The following is a 27924-nucleotide window of genomic DNA, read 5'->3' as shown; positions in this document are numbered from 1 at the left end:
AGGACGTACACATCCCTAATTCTGAGTTGGCCACTTTTAACCGTGCATTAGTAGCTTAAGTCTGGCCTTCCGGGATATCAGAGCTCTCTTTGCCCTTTGTGGAGCCAGAAAACTTCAGAGCTGGAAAAACTGATGAAGTGCTCTAAACTCACCTTTCATAAAGAGAGGACATAGACAGGTAACACTTATGCCCAGGTAGTGAGCTGGCCGCACGGTGAGACAGTACAACAGAGCTGCGACTCCAAGTCAGGCCCCAGGACTTCCATCAGACCCGAGCACTTTGGGTCTTGTCATACGTGCTCTCACTAATTTGTCACATAGAGGTATAGGTTTCAGAGCACATTCACACACACGCGCTCATTCGGCCCTCACTGCCCTGTTGTGAGATAGGGATTGTTGTTTTGTTATGCAGATGGGGAAACAAAGGCCTACAGTTATTAGGTAGCTTTCCCAAGAGACAGAGTCAGGGTTCAGTCCTAGTTCTTCTGACTCCAGGTGGCCACTAGTTCAGCCTAGGGCTAAGCACACAGATGGACGAATGACAGGAAGAGAGCAGCAGGGCAGAGGCTCATCACTGTTTTCGTTCCCTCTTTTTCCCCTTAACAAAGCACCTGCATTCATTGTCTCCTTCCAGACCACGGAGCCTTCCCAAATGTCTCAGAGGGAATTAAGGGTGGGGCAGAGCAAGATGTAAGAGAGGCAGCGGGAACTCATGGACCCAGCCACGGTCAGGGTGAACTCAAGGCTACCAGAGCAGGAGTGGCAGACTCAAGGCCAGGACAAGTCAATCTGCAGGAACAAGAGGCCTGCCAGGGGGGTGGATGGTTAGAGCAGAGAAAGGATAGAGAGACTCTTCATGGGCATACAGTAGGCCAGATGGCAGTTCAGACAAGAGCCATCACACGAGCAAAGGCATGTAGGCAAAGGAGAATAGCAGGAACGCAGTGGGTCTGGCTGGTGTAGAATGTCCCTTTGGGGAAGGAATAGATTAAAAAATAAATGATCAGATGCTGAAGGGCCTCCGAACACCAGGCTGAAATATTTGAATTTTATCAGTTTGGCCAAAGGGAACTAACTATGAGAGGTCTGTGGGCAGGGAAGGGCAGAATGACAAGCATTAGCTCTGAGTATTCAATCAGCACCAGCGTTTAGACCTCAGAACGGCGACCCCTGTAATCTGACAGTCTGCTTTCGTATAATTTGTTAAAAATGACAAAATGTCTCATTTTGCTGCAGTTTATTTTGACCTTTTTTAATATTAGAAAGTTAATTTCAGAAGGGAAATAAATGTATTAGTGTTGTCACAGTCATAAAAAGATGAATTTTGTACTGTCAAGCTATTACTTTGAATGAATCCATCATGCTGTAAAATGGTTGCCTTCCAACACCCGGCATCTTCCCAGCTTCCTCCTTCCCTCCCTCCCTCTTTCCCTCTTTCTGTCCTCCCTCCTCTCTTCTGTCCCTCACTCCTTCCATCTACCAGCACATCTACTATGATGGCTCTGGGGAGACAGAGATAAAAGACATAGTCCCTGCTCTAAGGCAAGACTACACGCTAGTGGGGGAGACAGAACAGGAAAGCAGCCACTGTAGGTATGTGTATAATATATGCCACCGGAGGAGAGAGCCAAGTGCTGAGGGAGCACACAGAAGGCACCTGTTAAAAGAGGAACCCGTGCCCTGTAGTAGGACTTGGGTAGACTCTGATTAGAAGAAAAGACGGTAGGATTCTGAAGGATTGGGTTCTGGTCCCATCTCTGAAATATAATAGTGAGTAGGTATTGAGCACCCTGACCATGGTTAAGTATTCCACATATATTATTGCACTTAACCTTCACATCTTTATCAAAAGGGTCTTATTGTTCCCATTTTTTCAGGAGAGGAAAATAAGGCGCAGAGAAATGAAGTAATTTGGCCCACCTGTGTTGTAAATCTTGCACACAGAATTGACTCTGAAATCAGGCTGGCTCATAATCTACTGCACTTCATTTCCAGCTAGCTATAAGGAGTTCTTCTTTATTACACTACATGGTATGCTGTTATTAACTTTACTATACCAGTTATACTTACCGTTTGTGTAACCTTGGAAAGCCCATTTCTTTTCTCTCTCTGGATCTTAGTTGCTCATTAGTTCAATGAAGAGGTTGGAGCAACTCTGACATCCTTTGGTTGTAGAGAACTCTTGGGATCTGAGGGCACGGTTATCCCAGTGGTTCTCAAACCTTAATGTGCAGGCAACACAGGGCTATCTTATCAAAATTCAAGTTCTGATCACTAGGTCTGGCGTAGGATCTGAGAATCTGCATTTCTAACAAGCTCTCCTGTGATGCTAACATTACTATTAATAGCTCAAGGACCCTATTTTGAGTAGCAAGAGTATAACCTATGGTAGGACCAAACTTTGGGGTCCAGGGTGGACCCCCTGAGGATGTGGGTTTAAGATTGCTGAAAGAAAAGCAAGCAATAAAAGTAATCTTATTAAGACCTGGTCAGCAAATGGAGTTCTGGGCTAATTTTATTATCTGGGATTTCCATTGTGGTTTAAAACCAGTGGTCTCCAAAGAGGTTAAAAGGAAGAAAATGGAATTTTTCAGGTTTAAAGAAATGTTTCCTCCCATAATTACATGTTCTAATTCAAGGTGCAGTAGCTCAGGTTTCTAGTTCAGATGAGTACAGCCACAGAGCTCCTGTGGGGCGGTGACTCTCTCTCTTTCGCTCCTCACATCTTGGTGTGGGTGAGGGGATGCTGCTCCTTTCCCAAGATGCACCAGCACTCTGACGCTTCCTAAAGTCTTTCAGGGACCCCCATTACCTACTGGGTTAAGACCCTCCAGCTTGGTATCCAAAGTTTTAGGCGCATTTCTCTAGACTCCCTTGCATGAAATTTTTACTCTTATCCTAACTGCCTGTTCTTTTCCCCAAAAGACACTTGGCTCACCCGCATTCACACTGCCAACCTTGTTGCATTCATACCCGTCTTTGCACCTTCACCCCCACACACTCCCCTCTAATTGGACTATTTCCTCTCTTCTCTCATTGTCTAGCCCTCAAAATTCTATATAGGATTCGGGTTTGTCTCCAGACCACGACTTCCAGGAAGACTGCGGTCACCCTCACAGCTGTAAATGAGTCCTTACGTCGGCCCATAAGCTTTTTTTAATATCATTTAGCTCTGAGAACAACCATGTTAGGAATATATCAGCCCCATTTTTTATGTGAACAAAAGAAACATAGGGATTCCAGCCCCGATATGTTGAACTCTGAAGTGTGGATTCTTCTCGCCCCCCTTTGCCCTCCCCAGCCCGTTATTTGTGGTGTCATCACATACTCCTTTGGTTTAGAGCTGGCTTTCTTTCTGATGAGAGAAGAAAACAGTTTTGTTGGGTCAAGAAGGTAAGGTAGACAGAATGGCCTGAAAGATGCTTGGTGTTAAAAGTAGGGGAAGGCTGTTATAGGAATGCAAGCTGGGGGACAAGAGGCATATTTGCCTACCACTCTTTAGTAAAAACGCATACACTAGAGCCCTTTACAGTGTGCAGAGCATTTTCCCCACATTATCTCATGTGAGTCTCAAGATTAGCTTCTTTGGGCTGCATTTTGATGGATATCTGTGATTATCCTCAATACTACTGGGTCCCATTCAAGCCAGTTGAGACTAATGAGTTAGAGGCAATCAAATCATAGAATGTCAGAGCCAGAAGGAAAGTGAGAGATTCTTGTTCAGCCTCTTCACTTTACAAATGAGAAAACTGATGCCAGAAGGAAAATGACATCCTCAAGGTCACACAGTGATTCGGTGGCAGAGATTCATTTTAGCATTTACTGCATCTTTTCCCTTAGCATCTTCCATTTTGGAGCTAGGTACTTCTGGGTGAATGTGTATTCTAGTTAATGCCAACAGCCCTTCATGTGGCAGAAGTATAAGAAAGACACTCCAATTCTCTGATCCATCTTTGTCTCTCTGCCAACAGAATGGGTTGTAGCACAGTTTTTTTTTCACGCAGAAGTGGCAAATGTCATAAGTGCCCTCACACTCCATTGGCCAAAGCATGTCCCTAAGGCCAAGGCCAAAGTCACTGAGGTGGGGATATGGATATTATATATATCATTTGTCTGTATGTGCAGGAAGTTGTTTCTGGGCTGTAGGATTTCACGTGATCTGTTTAACTTTCATCTTGACCTGACACAATGTCCAGGCCGTGGCTCTGAGCTTCCATAGGGAGGGACACCTCTGCCTTTCCCCACCTTCATCTACATAACTCAGTGGATCCTAAAATCTCCATGTAGACCCCACATCTTCAGGAAGCCTCCCTGCCCCAGCCGTCCCCACGCATTAGGCTCCGGTCCCCTCGTGCTGGTCTCTGTCACAGCCCTACCACCTGCATGAGAGTGGCTTGATTTCTGCCCATGTCTTTCCTAAGAGTACAAACTCCTCCTAATACAGGAACGGGGGCTTATTCATCTTTAATTGCAGCACTCAGCACCAGGTCTGACACACAGTAGGTGCTCAGCGAATACTTGTTGAATGAATTAATAAATGTGGTTCTGTTTGTCCAAGAGTCGATTCCCACCAAGTAGGGCGCCCCAGCCCAGCAGCCGCCGCGAGCCCTCTGGCAGTGGGTGGTGGAGCAGTGGCCAGGTCTCAGCACTGCTTTTGCAGGTCGGAGTCCTTTGCAGCTCCCTTTCCTGCCTCCTTCTCTGCCTCCCACGGCCAAGAGCTCCCTGTCTTGAGCCTGTTTATTTTTTCCGCCATTGTGGAATGTAACCACTCTTAAACTTTAAAAATAGAGGGATTGATTTTTATCTTGAGTTTTCGTTTGTTTCTTTCTAACTAGAGAGCTGAAAAAGATCTCATTTCCTTTATACCACTGGAGAGAGTCTTACATAATAGACACAAAGAGGCACACAAGGTACGCCTCCACAGCAGGGCGGAGTGGTTAACAGCATATGCTTTGCAGTCATGCAGATTGGCTTTAAGTCCTTTCTAGCTCTTACTCAGCTGTGTGTCTTTGAGCAAGTGAAACAACCTCTCTGAAACTGTATATTTAAAATGAAGATAACATCTAAAGCTCTGGCTCATGTGACAATTGAATGAGATAATACATATGAAACAGCACAATGTCTGACATTCTCATTAAATGGTGAGGATTGCTGGGTTATAACAGCTACCGTAACACTTGCCACTGTTTTCAAAAGTGCTTTATTTGTATTAACTCTGTTAGTTCTCACCACTGCAAGGTAAGTATTACTGTCCCCATTTTATGGTTGAGGAAACAAATTATCCTTGCAGTCCTATAGACAGGACTTGCCCCCAGGGAGAGTGAGCAGAATGTACCCTCTTAGTCCCTAGAGATCTCTACCCTTGGGGTAAGACGGGCATTAGAACCCTAAGTCCAAGACCCTCCCCCGCTGTCCTCCTCCTCCTCCCCTGTTCTTTCTTGCTCCCCACGCTCCCTGCCTTGGAAGCCAGGCCACCTGACATGAGACTCCCTTCTCTCCTATCCTTCACTGAAGCTCAGAGCCCTGGGCCTCTGCCAAGGCGCCTCAGGCCTGCATCTAAGCCATTTGTCAGGCTGCCAGAGGGCTGGGCAGCCTGTCCGTTTTTCACATACACACATCAGAGCAGCTGACAGAGCTGGGCAGGCTTGGCAATAGCCTTAGCTGTGAACAGAATCTCAATGAAGGCTCTTGCCCAGCCTATAGTGGGTATTTATACCTGGGGGCCTGCCCTGGCAGTCAGGGAGGAGAGTAATATCGCTGGCTCAGGGCCCAGCTGCCAGCCCCTGCCCCTCTGCTGTGTGATGGTTTCTTGTCCTCAACATGTTGAGAGCTGCTTAGTTGTATTTGATATCCACTTTCTTCCTCTGTGTGTGTGTGCATGTATGTACATGCGTGTATATGTGTGTGTATATCTGTGTGAATCTGTATGTGTGTATGTGTGTGTATGTGTGTGTTTGCAGCAGGGAAGGTTAGTGACTCCTCATTCACCTCCGACCTGGTTTCCTGGCGTAGAGCACACATCCAGCCGAGTGGGAGTGTGGGAAGAGAAAGGGAGCATAAGGAGGAAAATAATAAGGATTCCGAATCCACTGGGAAAATAAAAGTCAGAGGGAAATGAAGGAAACTTGGAAGAAAACTTGGAAAGTATATAGATTATCTTAGACTACCTAACCTGACACTTTTCTACTTAAACATGCTTAATGACAACCAAAACTGGACATAGGAGTTCTGCAGGTTTTGAGGTGAGCGGACAAAGCAGCTCCTTATAAAATTTATTTAAACATTATCTTTTATCTTCGAAATCCACACAACCTAAACATAAATGTACAACATAAACCTGAAATAGGTCTCAGTCATCCATTTCTTTATTCTCACCTTCAGAGTTGCACCCCCCACCCTACTTCTCCAGACACCACGGCCCTACTACTGGTTCTGTGGGATGACTATAGGTTGTGCCTTCAGGTGCCTGGAAATACATCCTAACCAATGGCCTCAGTGTGGGCAGGAAGGATTCAGCAAGCCTAGTTATGTGTTAGCACTGAGCATTGGGGATGCAGAGATGAGTCAGACCCAGCCTCCGTCCTAAGGCAGCTTACAGTCCAACGGGAGAGGCAGACCCAATACCGGATTATTACGGCACAACATGGTCAGGCTGGAGCAGCAGCTGCAGCTTCCACATGGGGGATGCATACTCCACACAAGGCATTTTACATTGTCTCTGATCCCAGCATAATCCTGGGCAGCTATGATCAGACTTATTGCAGAGGTGAGGAAACCAGAGCTAAGAGGACATATGATGTGCCCCAGGTCATGCAGATGACAGGTGGGGCAAACAAACAAGATTTCAATTCCAGGCTCTTTTATTTCAAAGTTTAGGTTCTTCCTATTCTGTTGACTCCTATAATAATAAAGAGGGTGACCTAGGGAGACAGATAATGAGCCCAGCCTGGGAGGATGGTCAGGAAAGTCTTCCTACAGGAAGCAGGGCTAATATTGAGTCTTAGAGGATGAGTAGCAGTTGGCCAGGCATCCGCAGCAGGAGGAAGAGCTTAGGTATGGGGAAAGGTCATGTGGTAAATATGGAATAGTGAAACGGCATGACTTCCTCTGGAGTTGACTAGAGTGAGTGATGCTATAGAACAGTGATAAGAAATAAGACCAGAGAAGTGGGTAGGGCCAGATCGTAAAGGCTTTTCTGGGTAGAACATTGTCCTTAAGTCTCTGGGGAATCAATGGAGGTCTATTAAGTGGAGGGGTGACATGGTCAGATTTGTGCTTGGGAGTGCTATCTTCCGCCAGGTGTAGAGAACAAATTGGAGGAGGAGAAATTGGAGGCTGTCTCAGTATTTATCCATCCACTTCTATCTGTCTCCATCATTTATCCATGTTTTGGTCTCCTCTGTCTTGTCTCTGTTTGCCTGTATCTGTCTAGTTGTCAGGTTCTACCTCTATCTGACTTGCCTGTTTATCTGGTCCCTCAGCCTCCCTATGTAACCTTAGGCAAGACACTTCACGACTCTGAGACAAGGGTCCCTCATCAATAAAATGAGGATCATAATGCTAGCCTCGAAATGTTAATTTAGGGATTAAGTGTGATATTGCATGTAAAATCTTTTTATATATTACAAAGTACCATACAAATGTGAAGGATTATTATCTAGCTATTGCTCTCTGAGGTGTTAGGAAGTTTTTTTGTTTTGTTTTTGAACAACTTTTCATTGAGTATCTAGGCTAGTCTGGATACCTTGCTCTATATCTCGTAGAAGAGGGAGTTTATAATGAATCAGAAACAATGCCAGCCTTCTAGAGGATCAGGGGAGAGTAGAAGTACAAAAATCAAGAATAGAAGCATCTATTATGTGTTGCTAAATTGCTGCCTATCTGTCTGGTTGCCTGTCCATCCATCCATCCATCCATCCATCCATCCATCCATCCATCCATCCATCCATCCTTCCGTCTCTCTGACTCTTGAGTTGTGCTTATATCTGTATTCACAGGCAGTCCCTAACTCAGAACCATCCAATTCACATTGGCTCTCACATGAAATCCCCTCCCCACTAGGGATCAATGCAATTATGAGAGCCTGTGCCTTCACAATAAGAGAAAACTAAACTGCAAAGTGACCACTGCTGTAGATGGCTTGGAAGGTGCCTTCTTTCCTTACAGTTTTAGGACTCTCTCCACCCCTCCCACTCACGTGGCTCCCAGGGCTTCCCTGAAGATTTGAGCGGGTCTCCCGTAGGTCACACTGCCATATTCCATAAGTCAAGAAAGCTAGGTTGAGAGCCCCAAGGAGCTGATTTCATTGAGCTCTACAGTCTCTGTGGCTTACCTAGGACTGCCAGACAGTCCCCAGGCACTTCTAAATATCCACGTCTTTAACAAACATTGTGAAGAGCTCCTGGTGACTGCTCTGTAAGCCCATTGTCTCTGAAATGTCCTTTAAGAGGTAGTATTGTATAGTAGAGAGCAGGTTCTGTTTTGCCTCTTATGCGCTCTGTGACTTCAAGCAACTTACCCAACCACTCTGGGCCTCCATGTCAGAGTCAAAAAGATGAGGCTGATACTTCCTGTTGGGGTTGTAAGGATTTAATGCTATGATGTCCAACATGGAGTGTTAGCACAGAACCCGTTGTTTGTATGCTAATGAATTGACTCGGAGTTGGGCCTCAGATTTATTTTTCCTTCGTCATGAAACATTGTCACGGACCCAAACACCCTGTCTTTGTGGTTTGGTATATATTTGTGTGAATGAATGCAGATGTGTCTGTGCAAGTGTAGTTGTAAATGTAGATGTGTGTTTTAAAATGCAATGCCCCACTTACTAGATACTGGAAGAGGGTCACTGCATGGAACTTTCTGCGATGAGGGTGGTGTTCTGCACCATCCATTAATGGTAGCTGCCAGCCACCGTGGGTACTGAGCACGTGAACTGTGGCCAGTGCAACTGAGGCACTGAAATGTCCTTACCATAATTTTAATTAAATTTAAATAGTCATAAGTGTTAGTGCAGCCCTAGACTATGCCCTTGCTTTTAAAGACGCCTGGAAAAAAAAATTACTTGAACACCTACTGTGTTTCAGGTACTTGGACTTGCAGTAACTCATTTAATCCATGTCAGCTCCATGAGAGGAATGGTCTTATTGTCACTTCCTGTTTGCTGACAAGGAAACTAAGACACGGAGAGACAAGGTGACTCCTTCAGTATCACACAGCCACTTCAGCAGGGTTTGAGCCTAGATCTCTAATCCCAAAACCCTTCTCTTTTCATGAGCTATGCCGTACTTCCTGTCTGCAAACATCAAGTGTATCCCCATTGCCTCAGGGAGCACGCAGCAGTTGTACCTGGGGGCAACGAAGCATGGCACCTTCCTGATTGGGCCCTGCGTCTCCTCTCTGAGCTCCTCTCCCGGGCCTCTGCCTGGCCTCGCTCACTGTCTCTACGTCCTCCGCTTCCTTGTCTCTCCATGACCTCGTCAGGCAGGCTCCTGCCCTCAGGCCCTCCTCCTGGCGCTTACCCCAGTCTGGCTCCAGGGTGCATGTCTAATTTCCTCTTATGAAACTGATCACTCTGGCTGCAGGATGGAGAGCAGATTTGGGTCCTGAGGGAGGGAAGGAGGTGTCCCGAGTGGAAACAGAGAGGTTAGCTCTGTGGCTACTACAATAGTCTGGAACCACAACAGCTACTGTCAAAAGCCAAGCTGCTGGCCTCCTTGCCAGAGCATCGCAGACTGTTAAGTGTCAGAGCTGGAGTGACCTTTCGAGATCATCTAGTGCAAAGCTCTTATTTGAAGAATGATAGAACTGAATCACAGAGGCGAGAAGGTGGTTTCCCCAAGGTTGGCTAAGTTGGTGCAAGAGCTCTCATTTCCTGATGTGCTCTTTCCCCGGCTCTAATCTTTCTCCTGCATCACAAGACCTCATAAAAATAGAGGTTTTCCTATTACCCACCTTCTTACCTCTATTCCAATCCTGTTTTTTTATTTTTTTATTTTTAGAGACAGTCCCTATTTTCTTAAAGGCCAATGAGTCACCTAAAAGGCAGGATTTCAGTTCTCCCTAAACAAATCAATTTTTACAAAGAATGAGCAAATCTTCCCCCAGAAGTCTGAGCATGTCCTCCAGAGAATACAGAAATTCATACAAGATGTCTTGGAAGAAGATAGAAAAAAAATCTTATTCCATTTTTTAGAGACAAAGGAAAAAAACACAAAAGCCCAAGCCTAACTTTTCTGATGCCTGATAATATTCTTCTCTCATCTCTCATTTCCCCACAACTATTTTGTCTTAAGGCTCTGGGCGCCTGTGGGAAACTGCTGTGTGATTTTTATCTCTATGATTAAAGTGTTACACTTTATTGAGTTCTTTACATCAGCAGCAAAATCTGCAATGCAGGATTTTTACATAACACCTCATTTTCTTCTCGCACCATTACTGTTATTAACCTGGTGGCAATAAACAGAAAATACAGCTTTGCTTATGATGTACTCTTTAGCTTTGTTCCAATAGCAAGAAATAAAAAAAAGGGGGGTGGGAAGGAACCCAGAGGAACAGAGAATTTTTTTACCCGTTATATCCCTTTGATGCCTGCCCTTCTCTCCCTATTCCATAACATTTTTCACATAAGGTCAAGGATGGAGATCATCTCTGCTCAGGCATGTTTTCTTCTCCCTCATTAATTCATACATTTATTTATTCAATAAGGATTCCCTCAGCACCTACTATGTCCCAGGCACTGTGCTAGGTGTTGGCGATACCATGATTCCATGTCCTGACCAGTGCTTAGTCCAGTGGGGGAAATAGATACACATAGCAATGATAATGAAACTGTGAGATGAGTGTCATAAATGCGGAAGGTTGAGTGACAATGTCAGTGAAAGAGGGCATGACCAACCATATCCAGATGAGTTAAGGTGCTCTTCACAGAAGAAGAGATGCTTGTTTTGCACCCTGAAGGATGGCTAGGTAGAGCAAGACCTTCTCGTCTGAGGGAACAGCATCAGCAAAGACTTGGGAAGCACAGAAGAGCATGACATGGCCTGGAAGCTGCTGGTTTAGTATAGCTTTAGTAAAGCACTGGGTGCCTGTTAGCAGACAGCAGGAGATGAGGTTCGAGACAGAGGCAAGTCATCAAAGACCTCATATTCATATATGGGAAATATTTCCCAGGCCTGCTGTTAATCTGCTCTCTCGGCTCCCCTAAGACCAGGCCAAAATTAGAGATTCAAGACAGAATGTCATCATGGGAAGAATTTGTACTGTGGATAGAAGGTCTAGGTTCTATCCCTGACTCTGCCACTTAGCTGTGTGATCTTGAGCTGTGTATTCATCTGTGAAATGGGTATGCTGAGAATGAGACAACACAGCAAACAAGTTGTGTAGGTGTCCATGGTATTTCATGTGTCAAAGGAAAGGGTGTGGGGGAGCAAAATTCCAGACAATTCAAGAGCCAGAGAAGCCACAAACTCATTCTGTGGGACTTTGATGAAGATTTTTATGTAGTTGTATTATAACCTTTTAAACCACAATTACTTTTGCACCTGCCTAATAGATGAAGGGGGCTGCACTGCTCTGGGACTTCCCTTTAAGCCAAGAGATAAAGTCTGGTTTGTGCCCACACGTCCTTGTCTGACCCTAGCTCACCTCTCACAAATGCCCCCTCACTCCTTGCTGCTGGCTGGCTGAGGGAAACAGTCCGTAACAATCAATCTCTTCTCCTCCAGAGAGTGAAAGCCTATAGCAAAGTAACAGCTGGAGAAAACCCCTGCCCTCATCCCATTTACATTCCAGTGGGGGACCCAGATGTCTGCGTATGTATATTTGGGGTTTGATTTTTTTATACTCTTGTTCTGATTCATATAGCCTATCAAAAATGTGCCATGCTTATGCTTACCTATATTAATAAAGAGCTCTATTTTTATAGGAAACACACAATTACATGGGAAACATGTTTCCTTCACTCAAATAGCTATGTTTAGGAAAAATCCACTTGTTCAGATCAAAATGACATAACCTAAGAACATAAACCATCTGATAGCATCTTACCCGACCTGGGACAAGTACCGAGGAGGCACGTGTTCAATTCAAACTTACAAGATGGTGACGTCCTCAGTCTCAATGAATGGCTCTATCCAGCACTATTGATCTTACTGTATAAGAGCTCATATCTGCACACTTCTTCTCATCCTCCCTGCCCTTGCTTTAATTCAGAACCTTGTATTTTCAATTAGTTTTCGCTTGGACTGTAATAAAAATGTCCTAACATTCTACGTGCCTTTGAGTCGCACAACCTCTAATGCAACGTAAATGCATTGCCTAGTTTCTAAAATGCAAACGTAATCATGTTATACGTCCATAAATCTTTCTCTGTGTTTTCTACGAGACAGGAAAAGTCCTGAATTTTTAGTGTCTTTCAAGACCTTCCATGAATGGGTCCATGGAAGCTTCTCTAGCCCCTTTCTCACTCTACCCCCTGTTGCCCTTCCATCATACCAAACACCTGAGCGTTCCCTTCATAGTCCGGGTGGGTTTATTTCTGGAGGATTTTGCTTACACAGCTCCCTTTGCCGAAAACACCTTTCTCTCCACTGGAGGCTCCTTTGCATAGTGCCCACTTGGTGACCACCTTCTTGTCTTTCAAGATCTGCTCAATAGTCCCCTCTACGGAGTCTTTCCTGACCACCCAGTAAATCTGTGGTTCCTTCGGCTGTCCTTCATCCAATCTTCACATGCGTCTCTCAGAGCACCTGACCAACTTACGTACACTTGTTAGTTTCTTTGTCTGTCTTCCCTCTCTGCACTAGGAAAAAAGAGAGAGAGGTAGGAAAGGGGGACAGGAGGAGAGAAGGAATAAAGTGAGAGACGGGGCAACGTGAAAGAGTGGGAGAAGGAAGGGGAGAAAGTAAAGGAACAGACATCAGATCCCCACCTGCACCTTTCTTCTCTGCTCCTCCTCTCCCCAGGCACCTGTACTGAAGAACGCACACAGGAGCCCTCTTATTTTTCTCCAGGATAAAGTACATAGTTTCGCATAAATGTTGGCACCCTTGAACACTTCTTTGAAAAACGGTGATATCTGCTCCAACAGATGGGAAGGCCTGAATTTGCCTGAGGAAATGGTTGAACTGCTGTCTTGCAGTAGGCTCTTACCACAGGGCCATACCCAGGGAAAGGACCATGCACTCGGGTCTTGAAGGAGATAAGGTAGGATGGGCTGGCAGAAGCTGTCTTCAGAGGCCAAAGGGAGGAGAAAAACAAAACAAGACAGTGCAAAGCAGGAAGATGTGATGATTGAAAGATAGAAGACTCTCGGGGTATAATGGGCCCTAAGAAATCACCAAATCCATTCTCTAGTAGGGGAAATTGACGAGAGGAAAGGGTCACAGAGCACGTTAGTAGGAGAGACTAACTCCTAATTCGCAAGATGAGTTTCCTGGGAAGAAAGGAATTAAGATTGAATTCCTGGGACCGACTACACCCCCAGCTCAGTGGTTAGATGTACGTTGTTACCCCTCTGGATCAGCTAACAACCTCCTACAGGAGATGTCTCCAGTCAGGCCACACATATTTACTGAGTTCCTAATATGTTCCTGGGGGTGCCCTAGTTTCATCAGCCTTTGATTTATAATGAAGCAACATTAACTTTTAATTATGAAATTAAAATGTCCCTTGGCTCTCACAGGCTTAAATATTATATCTCAGTCCTCTTCTTAGTTTGTCTCATCTTCCTGCTCAGACTGGGGCTTCCTGGGAAAGTATGGCTTTTCCACGTGTATATATTTCCACTCTTGATGCAGAAGTGGGTCCCCGGGAGACCCACCAAGGGCAAGGATCAAGCAGAGGCTTTGCAGGCAGTGAGATGGAAGTTAAAACTCCAGTTCAGGCCCTAACCTGCTATGAGAGCTCCACAAGCCAGTCTCTGAGCTTCTTGCTGAGAAATAAGATCATGACCCCATTTACTTCAGTGGATTGTTGAGAGAATCAAATGAGTTACCTTGGTGTGAGACTAGTTTATAAGCTCTCAAACATGCAGGATAATGGTCATTGTCAATAGATGTCCTATTGAATAAGGAATAAACTTACATTTATATGAGCTGAGTCGCCACTCCCCCTCCATATATGTGCTACGATAGCCCCTGTACCTCTCCTTGAACCTTTCATTGCACATGGAGCTCCTTTCAAAATGCCCATCTTCCCTGTAAGGTTTTGAGCTCAAGGTCCACATCCCTGGTGCTAAGCACAGCGCCTGCACATAGTATCACCGTGTGATTGAAAAGAACGCATTGAGAGTGGGTAAGCCGCCAGACAGTTTGCTAGGCACAAAGCCAGTTCCCTCATTTAACTCCACAACATTCCTGTGAGGTTGGGATCATTATCCCCAATTTTTAGGTGAGGAAACTGAGGCTCAGAGAGGGAAACTAATTTCTACAACCATGGCTACACTGACACTTGAAGCCAAGTCTACCAGGTCCCAAACCCACACTACTTCCTTCTTATTCTCATCATTGCCATGGTCAACACTAGAGTCACCAATCACTGCTATGGGAGCAGGAGACAGAGGTCAGGTATTCCTTTGCCCTGGGAAGGTCTGTTATGAACCCAGACCTGCTGCTCTGAGCCTCTGGTCTCTCTCCCTTTTTCTAGGCAGAGGTGGAGGAGAAGATGGAAGCAAAGAAAGGCTCCTTCCTGCCAGGCCTGACCTGGCTCTTCCTGGGTCCTTAGAAGGGGAAGATGCAAAAATGCCTCCGTGTAGATGCAGATTTTCCTTTTCACTTCTAAGTAGAGTAGGATTGTAAGAGACAAATTAGAAGGAGAAAAATGTTTTTACTCCTCATCTTGTTGCCACTGGTGCTTTTACCTCACACCTTAATCATTACGCTCACAAATTTCCTTTGTCCTGAAGCTTATTCTGCGGAAGCCAAAGAGCCCAGAGATGCAGGGACTGGGCCATTCTGAATAGCTTAGAGATAAAGAGCTTAGCCTTAGTGCAGAAAGACTTGGGCTTAGATCTCAGTTCTGTCATGTGCAAGCTTTTTGCCTCAGTTTCCTCATATGATGATAGAAGTACTCACTTCATAGGGTTGTTATAAGAATTATTACAAGACCATACATCGGAAGCTGTCAACAGCTTTCAATGGTGGTGTCATGGTTAAGAGTGCGGACTGTAGGGCCAAACTGCTTGGGTTCTTTCAGTGACCACCCTGTGGTCTGGGGGTTCCCTTCCAAGTTACTTACCCTATCAATGCCTCAATTTCCTTATTTGTAAGTGATGTTTCTGTCTGTTGGGGTTTGGAGGATTAAGGAGTGCCTGGCACGTAGTAAGTGCTCTGTTGTTACTATTATCCTCCCTCTGTTGCTTCTCCAGATGGAATCTAGGCCCTGAGACTCCTGTCACCACACCCCTCACCACTTCTTTCTCCAAATCCAGGACACCTGGTTCGTCCACTCATCTATTCATTTAGTCACTTAACAGATGTCTCCTGAGTACTCACTGTGTGCTGGGCCCTATGGCTACGGCCGTAGACTAAGCGGGATCGTAGCCTTTGTGGGGTTCGCAGCGCACTCCCTCCTTCTTAAAATGTTTTTGTTCTCTTGGTTTTCATGAAAGCACATTGTCCTTGTTTCTCCTCCCTCCCCGGCCACTCTACCTCTCCTTTGCTTCTTCCTTCTAAACTCAACTCAACTTCAGAGGCCCCAGTTAGTCCCCGTCCTGGCCGACACCGCCTCCCAGCCGTGTTGGGAGTCCCAGAGTCACTTCCCTCGCAGTGGTGCCTACCTTTTATCTCCAGTTCAGTCCTCTCCCCAGGGTTCCATTTTCATCTAGCTAACTGCCTACTTGTCACATCCCATGTGATGTCCGCATCAGAACTCTTGATTTCCTTGCCACTGTGCCACCTGGGCTTCCTCCCAGCCTTCTCCATCTCTCTACATGGTACCACTGTCTCAGTTGTTCACGTCACAAACCTATGATCCATCTTGGATTCCTCCTCCATATAATCCATGCGCAGGTCTGATGGCGGTGTGGCCAAAATACTTATCAAATACGTCCTTCGTTTTTCATTTCTGCCAGCACCACTCTAACGCAGGCTACTGTGATCTCTTGGGGGAAATGTTCATCTGCTTCTACTTATGCCCCTCTAAACTCCACTATCTACACAATAAGCAAAGTCATCCTTTACCGCATTCCCCTGTGAAAATGATTTTCCACTGCACACAGGATACACTAGCAGCTCTGGCCCCGCCCTGCAAGGCCTACGTGAGCCAGACCATGTGAACCTCTATCCAAGCTCACCTCCCATGTCCATCACAGTCCAGCCACTGCCCTTTGAAAATGCCACACTCATCCTTGCTTCAAGGCCTTTGTTTGCCCAGAATTGTCTTGCCAGCCTCTTTGAATGTCTTATTCTTATCGTCCTTCAAGTCTCAGCTCAAATGTCAGAGGCCTTTCCCGATCACGCGACCTGAAGTAGACCCTTCCCCGATCCACCAGTTAGTCCCCGTCCTGTGGCTTACCTTAGTGCCTTCCTAGCATGGAGTACAATGTGTGACCACCTTGCCTGGCTGCTGTCCATGGTCTGTCATCCCCACCTGGGTGCCAGCTCCTTAAAGGCAGGAACCTCATCTATTATTCACCCCCAAGTCCTGGAACATGGTAGGTTCATAGTAAATATTTGTTGAATGAATGAATGAATGAATGAATGAATGAATGAATGAATGAACGAACTGATGATAAACACTTTAACAGAAGGATATTTTAAAAATCTGTGGAGTCCAGAGAAGAGAGCTGCTGTCACTGGGAAAGTCAAGGAAGGTGCCTTGGATAAGGGGCCATTAGGCCTGGCAGTGAAAGATGAGCAAGATGTTACCAGGCAGGGAAAGGAAGGGAGGGCATCGGCATTCCCACCAGCAGGAACTGCAGACGCAGAAGCACAGAGTAGGGGAACATGCACGTGCTTGGGAAGTTGCAGGTGTTCTGTCAGGCTGGTGTGTAAGATGGAGAGAGACAGGCGATAAGGGCCCGTAGCCCATGCCCTCGGTTTCCAGGGCTAGCTGCTTGGGTTTCTTATGTGGTTGCCCCTGTTTTTGTCCCCATCCGTTTTGGTGCAGGAATCTCTGTCCAGCCACATTCAGGGCGTGCCTGAGGAGGGAAGCCTTAACTCTGCCACTTCAGCGATCTGGACCATGTACGATAAAGGACCTTTACACGGTTTCATTTGTTTGATTTGCTTGGTTGTTTTTAAAGAAAGAGTTCTCAATTCTTTTCTGAAAAATTTTCCTTTCTGCCTTAGGACAGCACCCGACTTCCATAAATATCTACTTAAACATTTTTTTAAAAGGAGATATTTTAATGATAATTAAAAAAAAAAAGATTTGGAGCTTTGCCCATGAGGAAACAGCTTCCTAGGGCAAATCTCATCAAGGTAGCTATCTGGATGTTCTCTAACACTCCTCGCTCCTACCAAACACCCCTCCCTGCCATGCCCTTCTAAGAGGCTAAGCCTGAGGGGGTCAGTCTTCAGACCTCAAGGTCCCCCAGCTCAGAGACGAAGGAACATGCACAGGACTTCCTTACGTATGATTCTGATCAGGGAGATTGCCTCGCTAGACACAGCGAGCTCCTGGGAACACAGCAAGGGTGCAGGGTACCAGCTTGCATCCAGACGCCCAGGTTTAAATCCCAGCTCTGCCACTCCCTACTGCATAACCCTGGGCAAGTTACTTAAAGCTCTCTGAGCTCCAGTCCCTCCTCTGTAAGACTGGAATTAACAAAGCAGCTCACCCTCCTCAATTTGCCATTAGCCCCACGTAAGCTTATTTCTTTCTCATCTCCAAACCTGAGATAAACCACTCTGCCCTTGCTGGATTGCATGTCCCTTCCTTCATTGGATTGAGTCTGTAATAAACCATAAAGTACAGCCCAAATGTGAAATTCAGCACCACATCACAGCACCCAGCTCAGTTTTGGCCTGTGCCCAGTGAGGTGAAGAAGAGAAGCAGCTCAGAATGTAGAAAGAAAAAAAAAAAAAAAAAAAGAAAACCCATTTCCTCCCCAGTGTCTAGGAAGAAGGAAACTCCACACTAAATTATGTTGCAAATATGCCCTAAGGTAGTTTTAATTTTATTGGCACTGATTTTAATTTACTCTTTAGGCCCCTGATTGCAGATGAGCTGTTGGCTGCTGGCAAGGGGACAACCCTTATCACTTGGTTTTAATTAAGGTTCTTAAGTTTAGAAGGAAAGAATAGAGATGCTTTCTTCTACTTCCATTCTCAATTCCGAATTGTAATTAAGGGCCATGCATTAGTGACACAACCCTTGCTCAGATGTGGCTGCAAAAAAGTACCACATGTGACTGCTGGACAAAACCTACGATGCATCAGCTCATTCATTTAATTCACTCATTCTTCCATTGATTCATTTTTCATTCATTTCTTCACCAAACCTTTATGGTAACCTATTATATACCAGGCCTGGCTCTGATCCTATGGATTTAAAAAATTAACAAAGTATGGTCTGTGCCCTGAAAAGGCTCGCATTCTAATGGGAGATAGAAATAAACAAAGCATTATAATGTCATGTGGCAAGTGCCATGAGAGAGATTTGTACTCTGAATTATGAGAGTACAGAGGAGGCTGTTAACTTATCCTGAGGGATAAAATAAGGTTATTTGAATTGAGATTTTGTACCAGTCAGATGAGTAATATTAGCTGCTATAACAAGCAATCCCCAAATCTCAGTCTCTCAATACAGCAAAAGGTTCATCAAAGTTTAATGCCAGTCAGGTGACTCCCCTGACAGTTTTCCTTCCAGTGTTGATTCAGGGACGTAGGCTTCTTCCTTGTTATGCCATCGTTGTTTTCACATGTAGCTTCCATGCACAAGAAAGAATGTGGGTGATTATATATGAGTTTTATGGCAAGGCCCGGAAGTGGCAGTTGTCACAACTACCCACACATCTCCTTAGATCTCAACCAAGTGTCAAGGGAGACCGGGAAATATCTTCCATGATCCAGGGAAAGGAAATGGTATTGGTGAGCATCTACTCAGTTTCTCCCTTAAATTTTTAGGTTGCATCAGAGTTAGTCAGGTAAAGAGAAAATGTATTCTCCTCAGAGGAGATACTGATTATGTGTAAATGTGGCCACAATAGTCATGAGCACAGCGGTCTGAGGTACTCCAGGTAGATCCATGTAGCTGGAGTGTAAAATATCAGACAGGTGGCAAGAGCTGAGCCTAGACAGAGGGCAAGGACCACATCATGCAGGGCCTTTTAAAATCTATTAAGGGGCTTAGACTCTATCCTGTGAGCAATAGGGAAGTGTAGAACAGCTTTGACGGGAAGTAACATGATTTGTTTGCATTTAAAATGCTCACTGTGACGCAGCAAGGAAACCAGGTAAGAAGCTGTTGTAGTAGAACAAGTAAGAGAAGATAGGACTTGGATCAGATAGGGTCGCTGTCCTCAAGGAGCTCACAGCTGGACAGAGATACTTACCAGCCATATTAGGTGTATAGTAACAGGTCCCGATATCAACATCCAAGCGAGAAGCTGTTTGTAAAAGAATGAGGGATTTCTTTTAACTGAGGATGAGAAAAAATCATGAAAAGTTTAAGGAAGTCAAATCTTTATTTCATCCAATGACCACTTTTAAAAGATGAGGAAATTGAGGCACAGTGAAGAGTTGCTACTTGCCCATGGCCACAGATTCTATTAACATTAGAACCAGAGTTAGAAACTCTGCTTCTGCCGTCCATACGCCATTCTAACTGGGTCAATACAAGCTCATAAAGCCAGTTTAGGCACAAAACATAATCACAATGTTGTTGCAATTAGCATTTGTGGTCTTTGGCGTTCCCAGAAAAGTGCTGAATATGTGTAATGAGGAAGAAAAAGAACTAAGATCTCAAACTCAGACCCTATTCGGGTCAATTTCCTATACCTTTACTCTAATTCCAGACCCTAGAATCTCAGAGTGGGAAGGGACTTAGAAACTACTCATCCTTTAATGTTGTTTTAGAGGTACTAACTATGCAGATAGAGATGAAAAAGAAATTAGAATAACAAAAACTAAAAAAGAAACAAGATTACTTTATGCAGGTGATAAGATTTCAAACCTGGAAAACTGTCCCCTTATTCACTCCCTCTTCCCAGGCATCCTGCCTCCTTGCTGTTCCTCAAACATGCCGTCTAGTGACTTTTGCATTTACTCCTTCTTCTTCCTTGAAGATTCTTCCACCCGATATCCTTGCTCTCCTACTCCATTTAAGTTTCTGTTTTTCTAGAAACTCTGTTACTCTCTATTCTCTTCCTGTACTTTATTTGTCTCAAACCTCCTGACACCTTGTATATTTATTAATTGATTTATTTATTTTCTTTCTCCATAGAATGCAAACTCTTTGAGATCAGGAGCTTTCTATTATGTTCATTGCTATATTCTTAGTGCCCAGACACTGCCTCGTGCATAGCCCCAGTGCTTAGAACGCTGTGACACATAGTAGGTAATCAGTGACTATTTGTTGAATAAGTAATAAAATGAAAAACAAAAGAGAAATTATTAGAAATAACGAAATTAGTAAAGTGTCTAGGTAAAAATTTAGTATGTTGATAACAAGAGACTTTATATTTATAAAGAAACACCAGTTGGAAGGTTTAATAGAAGAAAGCATCATATTTATAACAGCAATTAAAAATATAAACTGCCTTAGCATCAACCCAAAAACAACAACAAAACTTTTAAAACTTCCTGCTGTACCCTAAAGAAAATTTTAATAAATAGAAAGTGAAAATATATTCTTGAATTGGAAGGCTCAAATCATAAGAGTCAATTCTTCCTACATTAATATGAAAATCTAATATGATTATATTACAAATATTGAGAAAATTGACAGGATTTTGGGAGCAAGAAAAACTAAATAAGCTACTTATAAAGATCACACAGAAAAATATCCAAGGAAATACACGAAAAGTTGGGAAAAGTATAATGAGATGATAATAGCCCTCCAAATATTAGCATACATTGTAAACATAATTAAAACTGTATGGTACTGACACACAAATAGACAACTGATTAGAACAGATTAAAAGTCCAAAACTAAACCCAAATATAAAAAATTTATATGGTAAAGATGGCTTTTCAAGTCAGTGGAAAAGATGCACAATTTAATAAGTGGTGTCAGACAATAAAGTTTAATTTTTACGTCACACCCTATATCCATGTAAATTAAATTTGAAATGAAATATTTAAATATAAAAAAGGAAACCATAAAATAATAGAATAAACAATGAAAAAATTTGACCCAGAAAAGAAAAGATTCATAATTCTGTGTAAAAAATTCGCATTTAAAAATTTCTGCATGGCAAGAAGTATTCATAGAAGTGAAGTCAAAAACAATGACAAACTGAAGAAAAATATTTTTATATGGCACATAAAAGCTAATTTCCCTAATATCTAGTTTCTATAAATCAATAAGAAAGCCCAACAATCCAGTTTTTAAAATAGGCAAAGGATACAAAGAGACAATTAATAGAAAAGCAAATGCTAATATTTCTTAAACATATGAAATAATATGTTTAAACTTAACCATATAATAAAACATAATTATACTAAGAGAAATCCAGATTAAAACTAATCTTAGAAATCATTTATGATCCATCTAATTGGCAAATATCAGAAACTTTTATTCCACCTATCTTGTCAAGGCAATTGACAATAAGGTTGTATTAGGTTGGTGCAAAAGTAATTGTGGTTTTTGCAATTATTTTTAACCTTTTAAACCGCAATTATTTGCACCAACCTAATAGTACATTGCTAGGAGTGTAAATTGGTCCTTCTAAGAAGGAAGTTAATCTGTCAATATTGACCAGAATTGCAAATGCACAGAGGACCCTGAAATTCTACTTCTAGGAATTTATCCTACATATAATTTTATGTGTGTGAAATAGTGTATATGCAGTCAATCACTAAGACATTATTTGTAACAGCAAAAGGTTGGATAACTTAAATGTCCATTAAAGGGGACTGGTTAAATAGTTTATATATGTTCAAAAGATGATGTAACTCTTTACACACCGAGAAAAAATTACCTCCAAGACATGGTAAGGGGTAAAAACAAAGCAGCTCTGAATAATATGTTTAATATGTCACCATCTGTGTGTGTTGGGAGGAAGGGTGAGGAATTTCTACTTGTTTATGTATAAACTATCTCTGGAAGGATGCATGAGAACCTGTTAACATGCATTGCCTCTAGGGACTGAAACTGGGTGTCTGGAGGATGGCACTAGAAGGGAGATTTTTTGTGAAAAACCTCCCTTGAGTTTTGAACCATGTGAATCAGTATAATTCACCTGCTGATTACTGAACTCACACTAGGTGCCAGGTGTTAGATGGGGTAGCGGAAGCCACTCCGGAATGGTTATCAGAAGAGCCAGATTCTAGTTCTCGCTCCTTTACCAACTCGCTGTCTGGCCTTAAGCAAGTGACGTCCCCACTCAGGGCTGATCCAAGAAAGACCAGAGAGCCTGTTTTCAAGACCCTCTCTAGTCTGACATCCCAAAGTATACATTGTAGATTTTTCTTACACGTTTCTTAAGTCATCTCTCTACCTCATCCTTTCCTCTGCAGCTCATCAAATGCTCAGAGAAAAAGACAGACAATTGAAGAAAATAAAATTGCCAAGATGACTTTTATAGGGCTCCTGTTGAATCATTGTGTATTCCACCTCCAAAGCTGAAAATGATGAGTTTAATATCACACAGAGCAGTGCATCTTATATGTCTCAAAAGACAGCTTATGCTACCCAGAAAACTGGGAGCTCAGCAAGACATAATTTTTCACTCCAACTCTGAGGCAAATAAAATGACAGTCATCAAGCCCGCATTCTAGAAGCAACATGGTTTTCATTTGGTTTTAACTTCGTTTGAAAGTGTCCCAAGGAGGGAGAATCCTTCTAAGCGCGGACTTCTCTTCTTTCCCAGGACTGTGTATGCTAGACAGGGATGACCAGGTGGCCAGGTTTGGCTTTGGCTGTTTCCAGCTTTGCCCGTTGCTGATAAGTTAACTGTGCCAGGCTTCAGGAGACTTGGGCTTCAGTTCCAGTTATGCCATGAGCTTGGACGAGTCCCTCCCCCATTTGGGGCCTCTGTTACTCTCAGGAAGGATTAATAGATATAACTTGGGCTGATGTGTAGGAAGAGAAGGTTGCATTTGAGATTGAAGATCTCAGGACCTAGAAATTCCCCAGTTCCTGCCAGTCCATTACCATTTCTGGAGTAATCTCTCTGGGGTCACTTGTTCAGTCATTCTGCACACAGTTACTAAGCATCCTTCATGTACAGGCACTGGGTTCTTTACAGACAGTCCCCCTACCTTCAGGGAGCCCATAATGGGAATGTTAACAAGTGATACCATATCAAGCTATGGAGTACCTTAAATATGTGTACGCAAACAGCAGAGAAAGACTAGTCACAATCACCTTGACAGATTACGAGGTGGGTTTTTTTCCATGCACTATTTATATATTATTGGGGAGTGGGTGTGACATCCTGAAATGAGGTTAAATAAAAGAATTAACTAGGCTATCATAGGTAAAGCTCCCAGAATGGTAAATGATAGTAGTTATTATTACAGTATTTGATTCCCACTGTAACTCGCTGAGGTTGAAATTACAATAACCATTTTTCAAATAAGACAGGTGAAGCTCAAAGTGGGGCCATGATTTACCCAGACCCCTTCAACTAGAAATGGCCCAGTTGGACAAAACCATAAGCAGGTCCAATGTAAATACAAATGTGTTGCCTGAAGGTATTTCTCATTAATCAGAGAAACACATTCTAATACCTTTAGTTATGACTGTATTAACTCTTCTGAGTAAGTACCACCATGACTTCACCCAACGAAAACCTCACGTCTTCAGGAGAACGCTAAGGAGCGATGCTAATGATAGTGCTCTCAGACCTGAGGGATATGATACTAAAAGTGAGGAGAAATTAATCCTCACAGGTCTTACCACCTCCAATCACATTGCAAATGGCTGCTAAATCAGCTGACACACAGGACCAACTCAAAAAGAAGTGTCTGTGTGTGGAGGCGAGGTGGGAGCTGTGTCTGGTCCCTTTAAGGTAAGCTCTGTAACCCCAGACTCCTCATTTGTTATCCTTTCTCTCAACAGAAAACAAGCCTGGAGTTTTATATTGACATCCACGCCCACTCCACCATGATGAATGGTTTCATGTACGGCAACATCTTTGAGGATGAAGAACGATTCCAGAGGCAAGCCATTTTCCCCAAGCTCCTCTGTCAGAACGCCGAGGACTTCTCCTACGTAAGTCAAGAGCTCTCCCTCAGCCAGCCCCAGCTACCCCTCCCCACCCTGCCCCTCTCCCTCTCTGTCTCCTCACTCAGTTCAGTTTGGTTTAACATTTACGGAACACCAACTCTGAACCAGGTCTTGCGTGGATGATAAAGATAGAGATAAAAAGCTATGCCGTGCCCTCAAGCCACTCATCACCAGTCAGGAAGGAGACCCTTTGAAAAGGCAGCGAGTGCTTGGTTTTTCTGAGGAGCTGGCATTTGTTTAGTTGATCTGACTCCAGCATTAACAAGAGAAGAAACTCACTGAGCAACTGCACACCTGTCCTATGTCGGATCCTGCCCCAGGCTTCTTTTCACCTGCCTCAGTTCCTTTAGTAGGAGTCTGCTGAAGAGGGTCATACGCCCACCATCCTCTTCCTCCATGACCCTTTCTGGACCTCAATTTCTTTGTCAGTAATTTGTGGGTAATGATTTCCTGCCCTGCCTGCGTCATAGCTTTCTAGGAGGACAAATTCAGTAATAGATATCAAAGTACTTTGCAGGCAGTGAAGACCTCAGCAGCCTCCAGAAACTGTTGCTGTTACTACCCACCTCCCATGCCAAGGAGGACAGGAGAGGCTGGCAGTTAGAATAATTTGCAGAAAAAAGCAATATTGGAAAGGGCAGGGAGAAAAGATAAGGAGCGGATCAGCACGGGGGGTGGGGATAGCAGCGGGAGTTTTTGCACATTTTCCTAGACCTCCGAGGCCTGTTATTTCCATGTGGCCAGAGAGGGAGAGGTTCACAAAGGTCCTACCATGTTTCCCCTATTTATATTAATTTTTGCTCCAAAAGAAAAATTAGGGCTTATTTTCAGGAGATGTCTTATTTTTTCATGTACAACAATCTACGTTTATTCAAATACAGTCATATCATCTTCTTCTGGAACATCGTCATAACGTACTAAATGCATCCGTCTGTCTGACGGTCTTAACTGGGGCTTATTTTGGGGGTAGGTCTTATTTTCGGGGAAACACGGTAGCAATTTTTGAACTCAATGAGCTGAAAACTTGCCTGCCCATTGCTTCAGACCTGGACATCAGTAGAGATGATAAATTTCTCCGTGAGGTTTAAGATGCACATTCAAAGATCCCAGAATCTTTAAATGCCAGGCCACGAAAGGAACTGGGAGATTATATAGCCCAGTCTCCTCTTTACATCCAAGCCACACATATGGCCCAGAGAAGCTGAATATCTTCAGCAAAGTCCCCCAGCATTTCGTGGTAGAATAGAAGCAGGTGGCTCCCCATTTGTAGCTCTGGGATAAAAAATGCCATGCTTGTTTCTGTAGGAATGTCTTCAGGATGGCAAGCCCTTGTCTTTTTGGAACCACTCCAATTTCAGAGCAGCCTGTGGTCTCGTGAATCCAGGTTCCCTAGGAGGCTGAGCCACAGGCCTCGGAGATCCTAATAGGGGTGAGGTTTCCAGGGCTGACAAAAGGGGTATGAGCTCAGAGCTTTATTTCTGGCCTTGCCTGATGATGGTCCTGCATTGCAGCCCTCTTAAGAGGTTAGGGCCGAGGTCAAGGTCATCTACCTCAGTCCAATCTCTGTCTTCCCTCTTCTCTGACTCTCAGTGTCAAACTCTAAAACGAGAGCTGGATTTCACTACATGGACTTCAACGTTTCTTTCATATCTGACATTCTATGATTTTCTCATCCTTTCCTTTACCTTAACACACACACACACACACACACACACACACACACACACACACACACTTCTTTGTTTTATTCCATGTCTGTCTTGTTTTGCTGTTTTTTTCTCCTCCTTTCTCTCCCTCTTTTCCTTCTTCCCTTTTATCCTGCTGAATAAGCCACACATTCTGTTAGAAAAACCGTGGTCTTTTCATTTATTTAGATCCCCATGAGTTAGCCTAGGCACCCTTTGAAACTCAAGTGAACTGACCCTTACAGCTCTGTGAAGGAGATGTTATCGTCACCTCCACTTTATAGATGAGGAAACTGAGACAGACGCATAAAGCAAGTTGTCTCACATCTCATATTTGGAACCGAGGACTTGACACACTGACTTGCCTGCTCCTTCCCCTCTCTTTCTCCTGTGATGGGTGCGGCCGACACCCTAGTGAAGAAGCATCCACGATCCCTACTCTGGTGATGCTGGACATGAGATATCAGCTCTCCCAAATGGACGGGGGTGCATTGTGAAGAAGTGTCGAGGTTTCTGGAGTCACTTAGTCCTGCGTTCAGATCTGTACTGTGTCACTTCCTTGCTCCATCTCTACAAGCCTCAATTTCCTCACCGTAGAGAGGCAGAATTATAACACCTACACCAAGAGATTATTTTGAAGTTATTTTTCCTATTAAATGTATTGGGGTAACTTGGTTAATAACATTATATACATTTCAGGTGTACAACTTTATAATGTATCATTTGTAGACTCTATTGTGTGCTCCCCACCCAAAGTCCAATCTCCTTTCGTCACCATATATTTGACCCCCTTTACCCTTTTTGTCCTCATCACCCTCTTCCCCTCTGGTAACCACCATTCTGTTGTCTGTATCTATGAGTTTGGTTTCTTTTTCATTTTTTGCTTTTTGTTTTATATCCCGCGTATGAATAAAATCATATAGTTCTTGTCCTTTTCTAGCTGACTTATTTCACCTAGCATAATACTCTCAAGATCCATCCATGTTGTCACATATGGCAATATTTCATCTTTTTTATGGTTCAGTATGTACCACATCTTCTTTATCCAATCACTTATTGAAGGATATTGGAGTTGTTTCCATGTCTTGGTCACCATGAATAATGCTGCAATGAATATAGGGGTACATATATCTTTATGAATAAGTATTTTCAAATTTTCTGGGTGGATACCAAGAAGAGGAATTTCTGGGTTATATGGTAGCTCTATTCTTATTTTTTGAGGAGCCTCCATACTGTTTTCCATAGTGGCTAAGCCACTTTACAATCCCAAGGGGTTATTTTGAAGCCTAAACAAGATACTGCAGGGAAAACAATATGATTAAGTTGAAAGCACTGCCCAAATTTTAGTTCTGATTATCATCATAACATAATTGCTTCTTGCTCTCTGTCTACTTTCTTGCTGCATCTGTCCCCATTCAAATTTTCACAAATATTTATTAAATGGCAGTTACTGTGTCCAAGAACTCTGCTAGATGCTTTTATTTAATTATGTTTATTTAATCAATCCGCATAATAATCCTGTGATGTGGGATTAATATCCCACTTTTCAGATGAAGAAGCTGAGGCCCAGAGGTATTGTAAGATGTGCTCTAAATCTGATAGCCAGCCGGCACCCAGCCCTGATTCTCTCCTCCCGACTTGTCTTTCACAGTCCAGCACATCCTTCAACCGGGATGCCGTGAAAGCAGGCACTGGCCGTCGTTTCCTCGGTGGGCTCCTGGACCACACTTCCTATTGCTATACCCTAGAGGTCTCCTTCTACAGCTACATCATTGGGGGCACCACAGCTGCTGTGCCCTACACCGAGGAAGCCTGTATCCTTGGGAGGTCCCCACCAAGCCCTGGGCCAGCCCACATCGCACTGAGAGGATCCAGGTCTGGTAGGATTTACTAGGTAGGGATT

The 27924-nt window shown here is 43.8% G+C and overlaps 1 protein-coding gene across 6 annotated transcripts in view; it reads left to right on the top strand.

The window, feature by feature from the left end:
• AGBL4 (AGBL carboxypeptidase 4) overlaps positions 1–27924 on the top strand; it is a 1081794-nt gene that overhangs the window by 997543 nt on the left and 56327 nt on the right. For all 6 annotated transcript variants that reach the window (XM_088791130.1, XM_088791131.1, XM_088791128.1 and 3 more), the window contains 2 exons: positions 24169–24321; positions 27673–27835. In XM_088791130.1, the coding sequence (XP_088647256.1) occupies positions 24169–24321; positions 27673–27835 (316 nt within the window). The remainder of the gene's footprint in view (positions 1–24168; positions 24322–27672; positions 27836–27924) is intronic.

Source organism: Rhinolophus sinicus, chromosome 14 (assembly GCF_057876585.1).
Source record: "Rhinolophus sinicus isolate RSI-liver-muscle chromosome 14, RSI-T2T, whole genome shotgun sequence".
Classification (NCBI taxonomy): Eukaryota; Metazoa; Chordata; class Mammalia; order Chiroptera; family Rhinolophidae; genus Rhinolophus; species Rhinolophus sinicus.
This window is presented reverse-complemented; position numbering and strand designations above follow the sequence as displayed.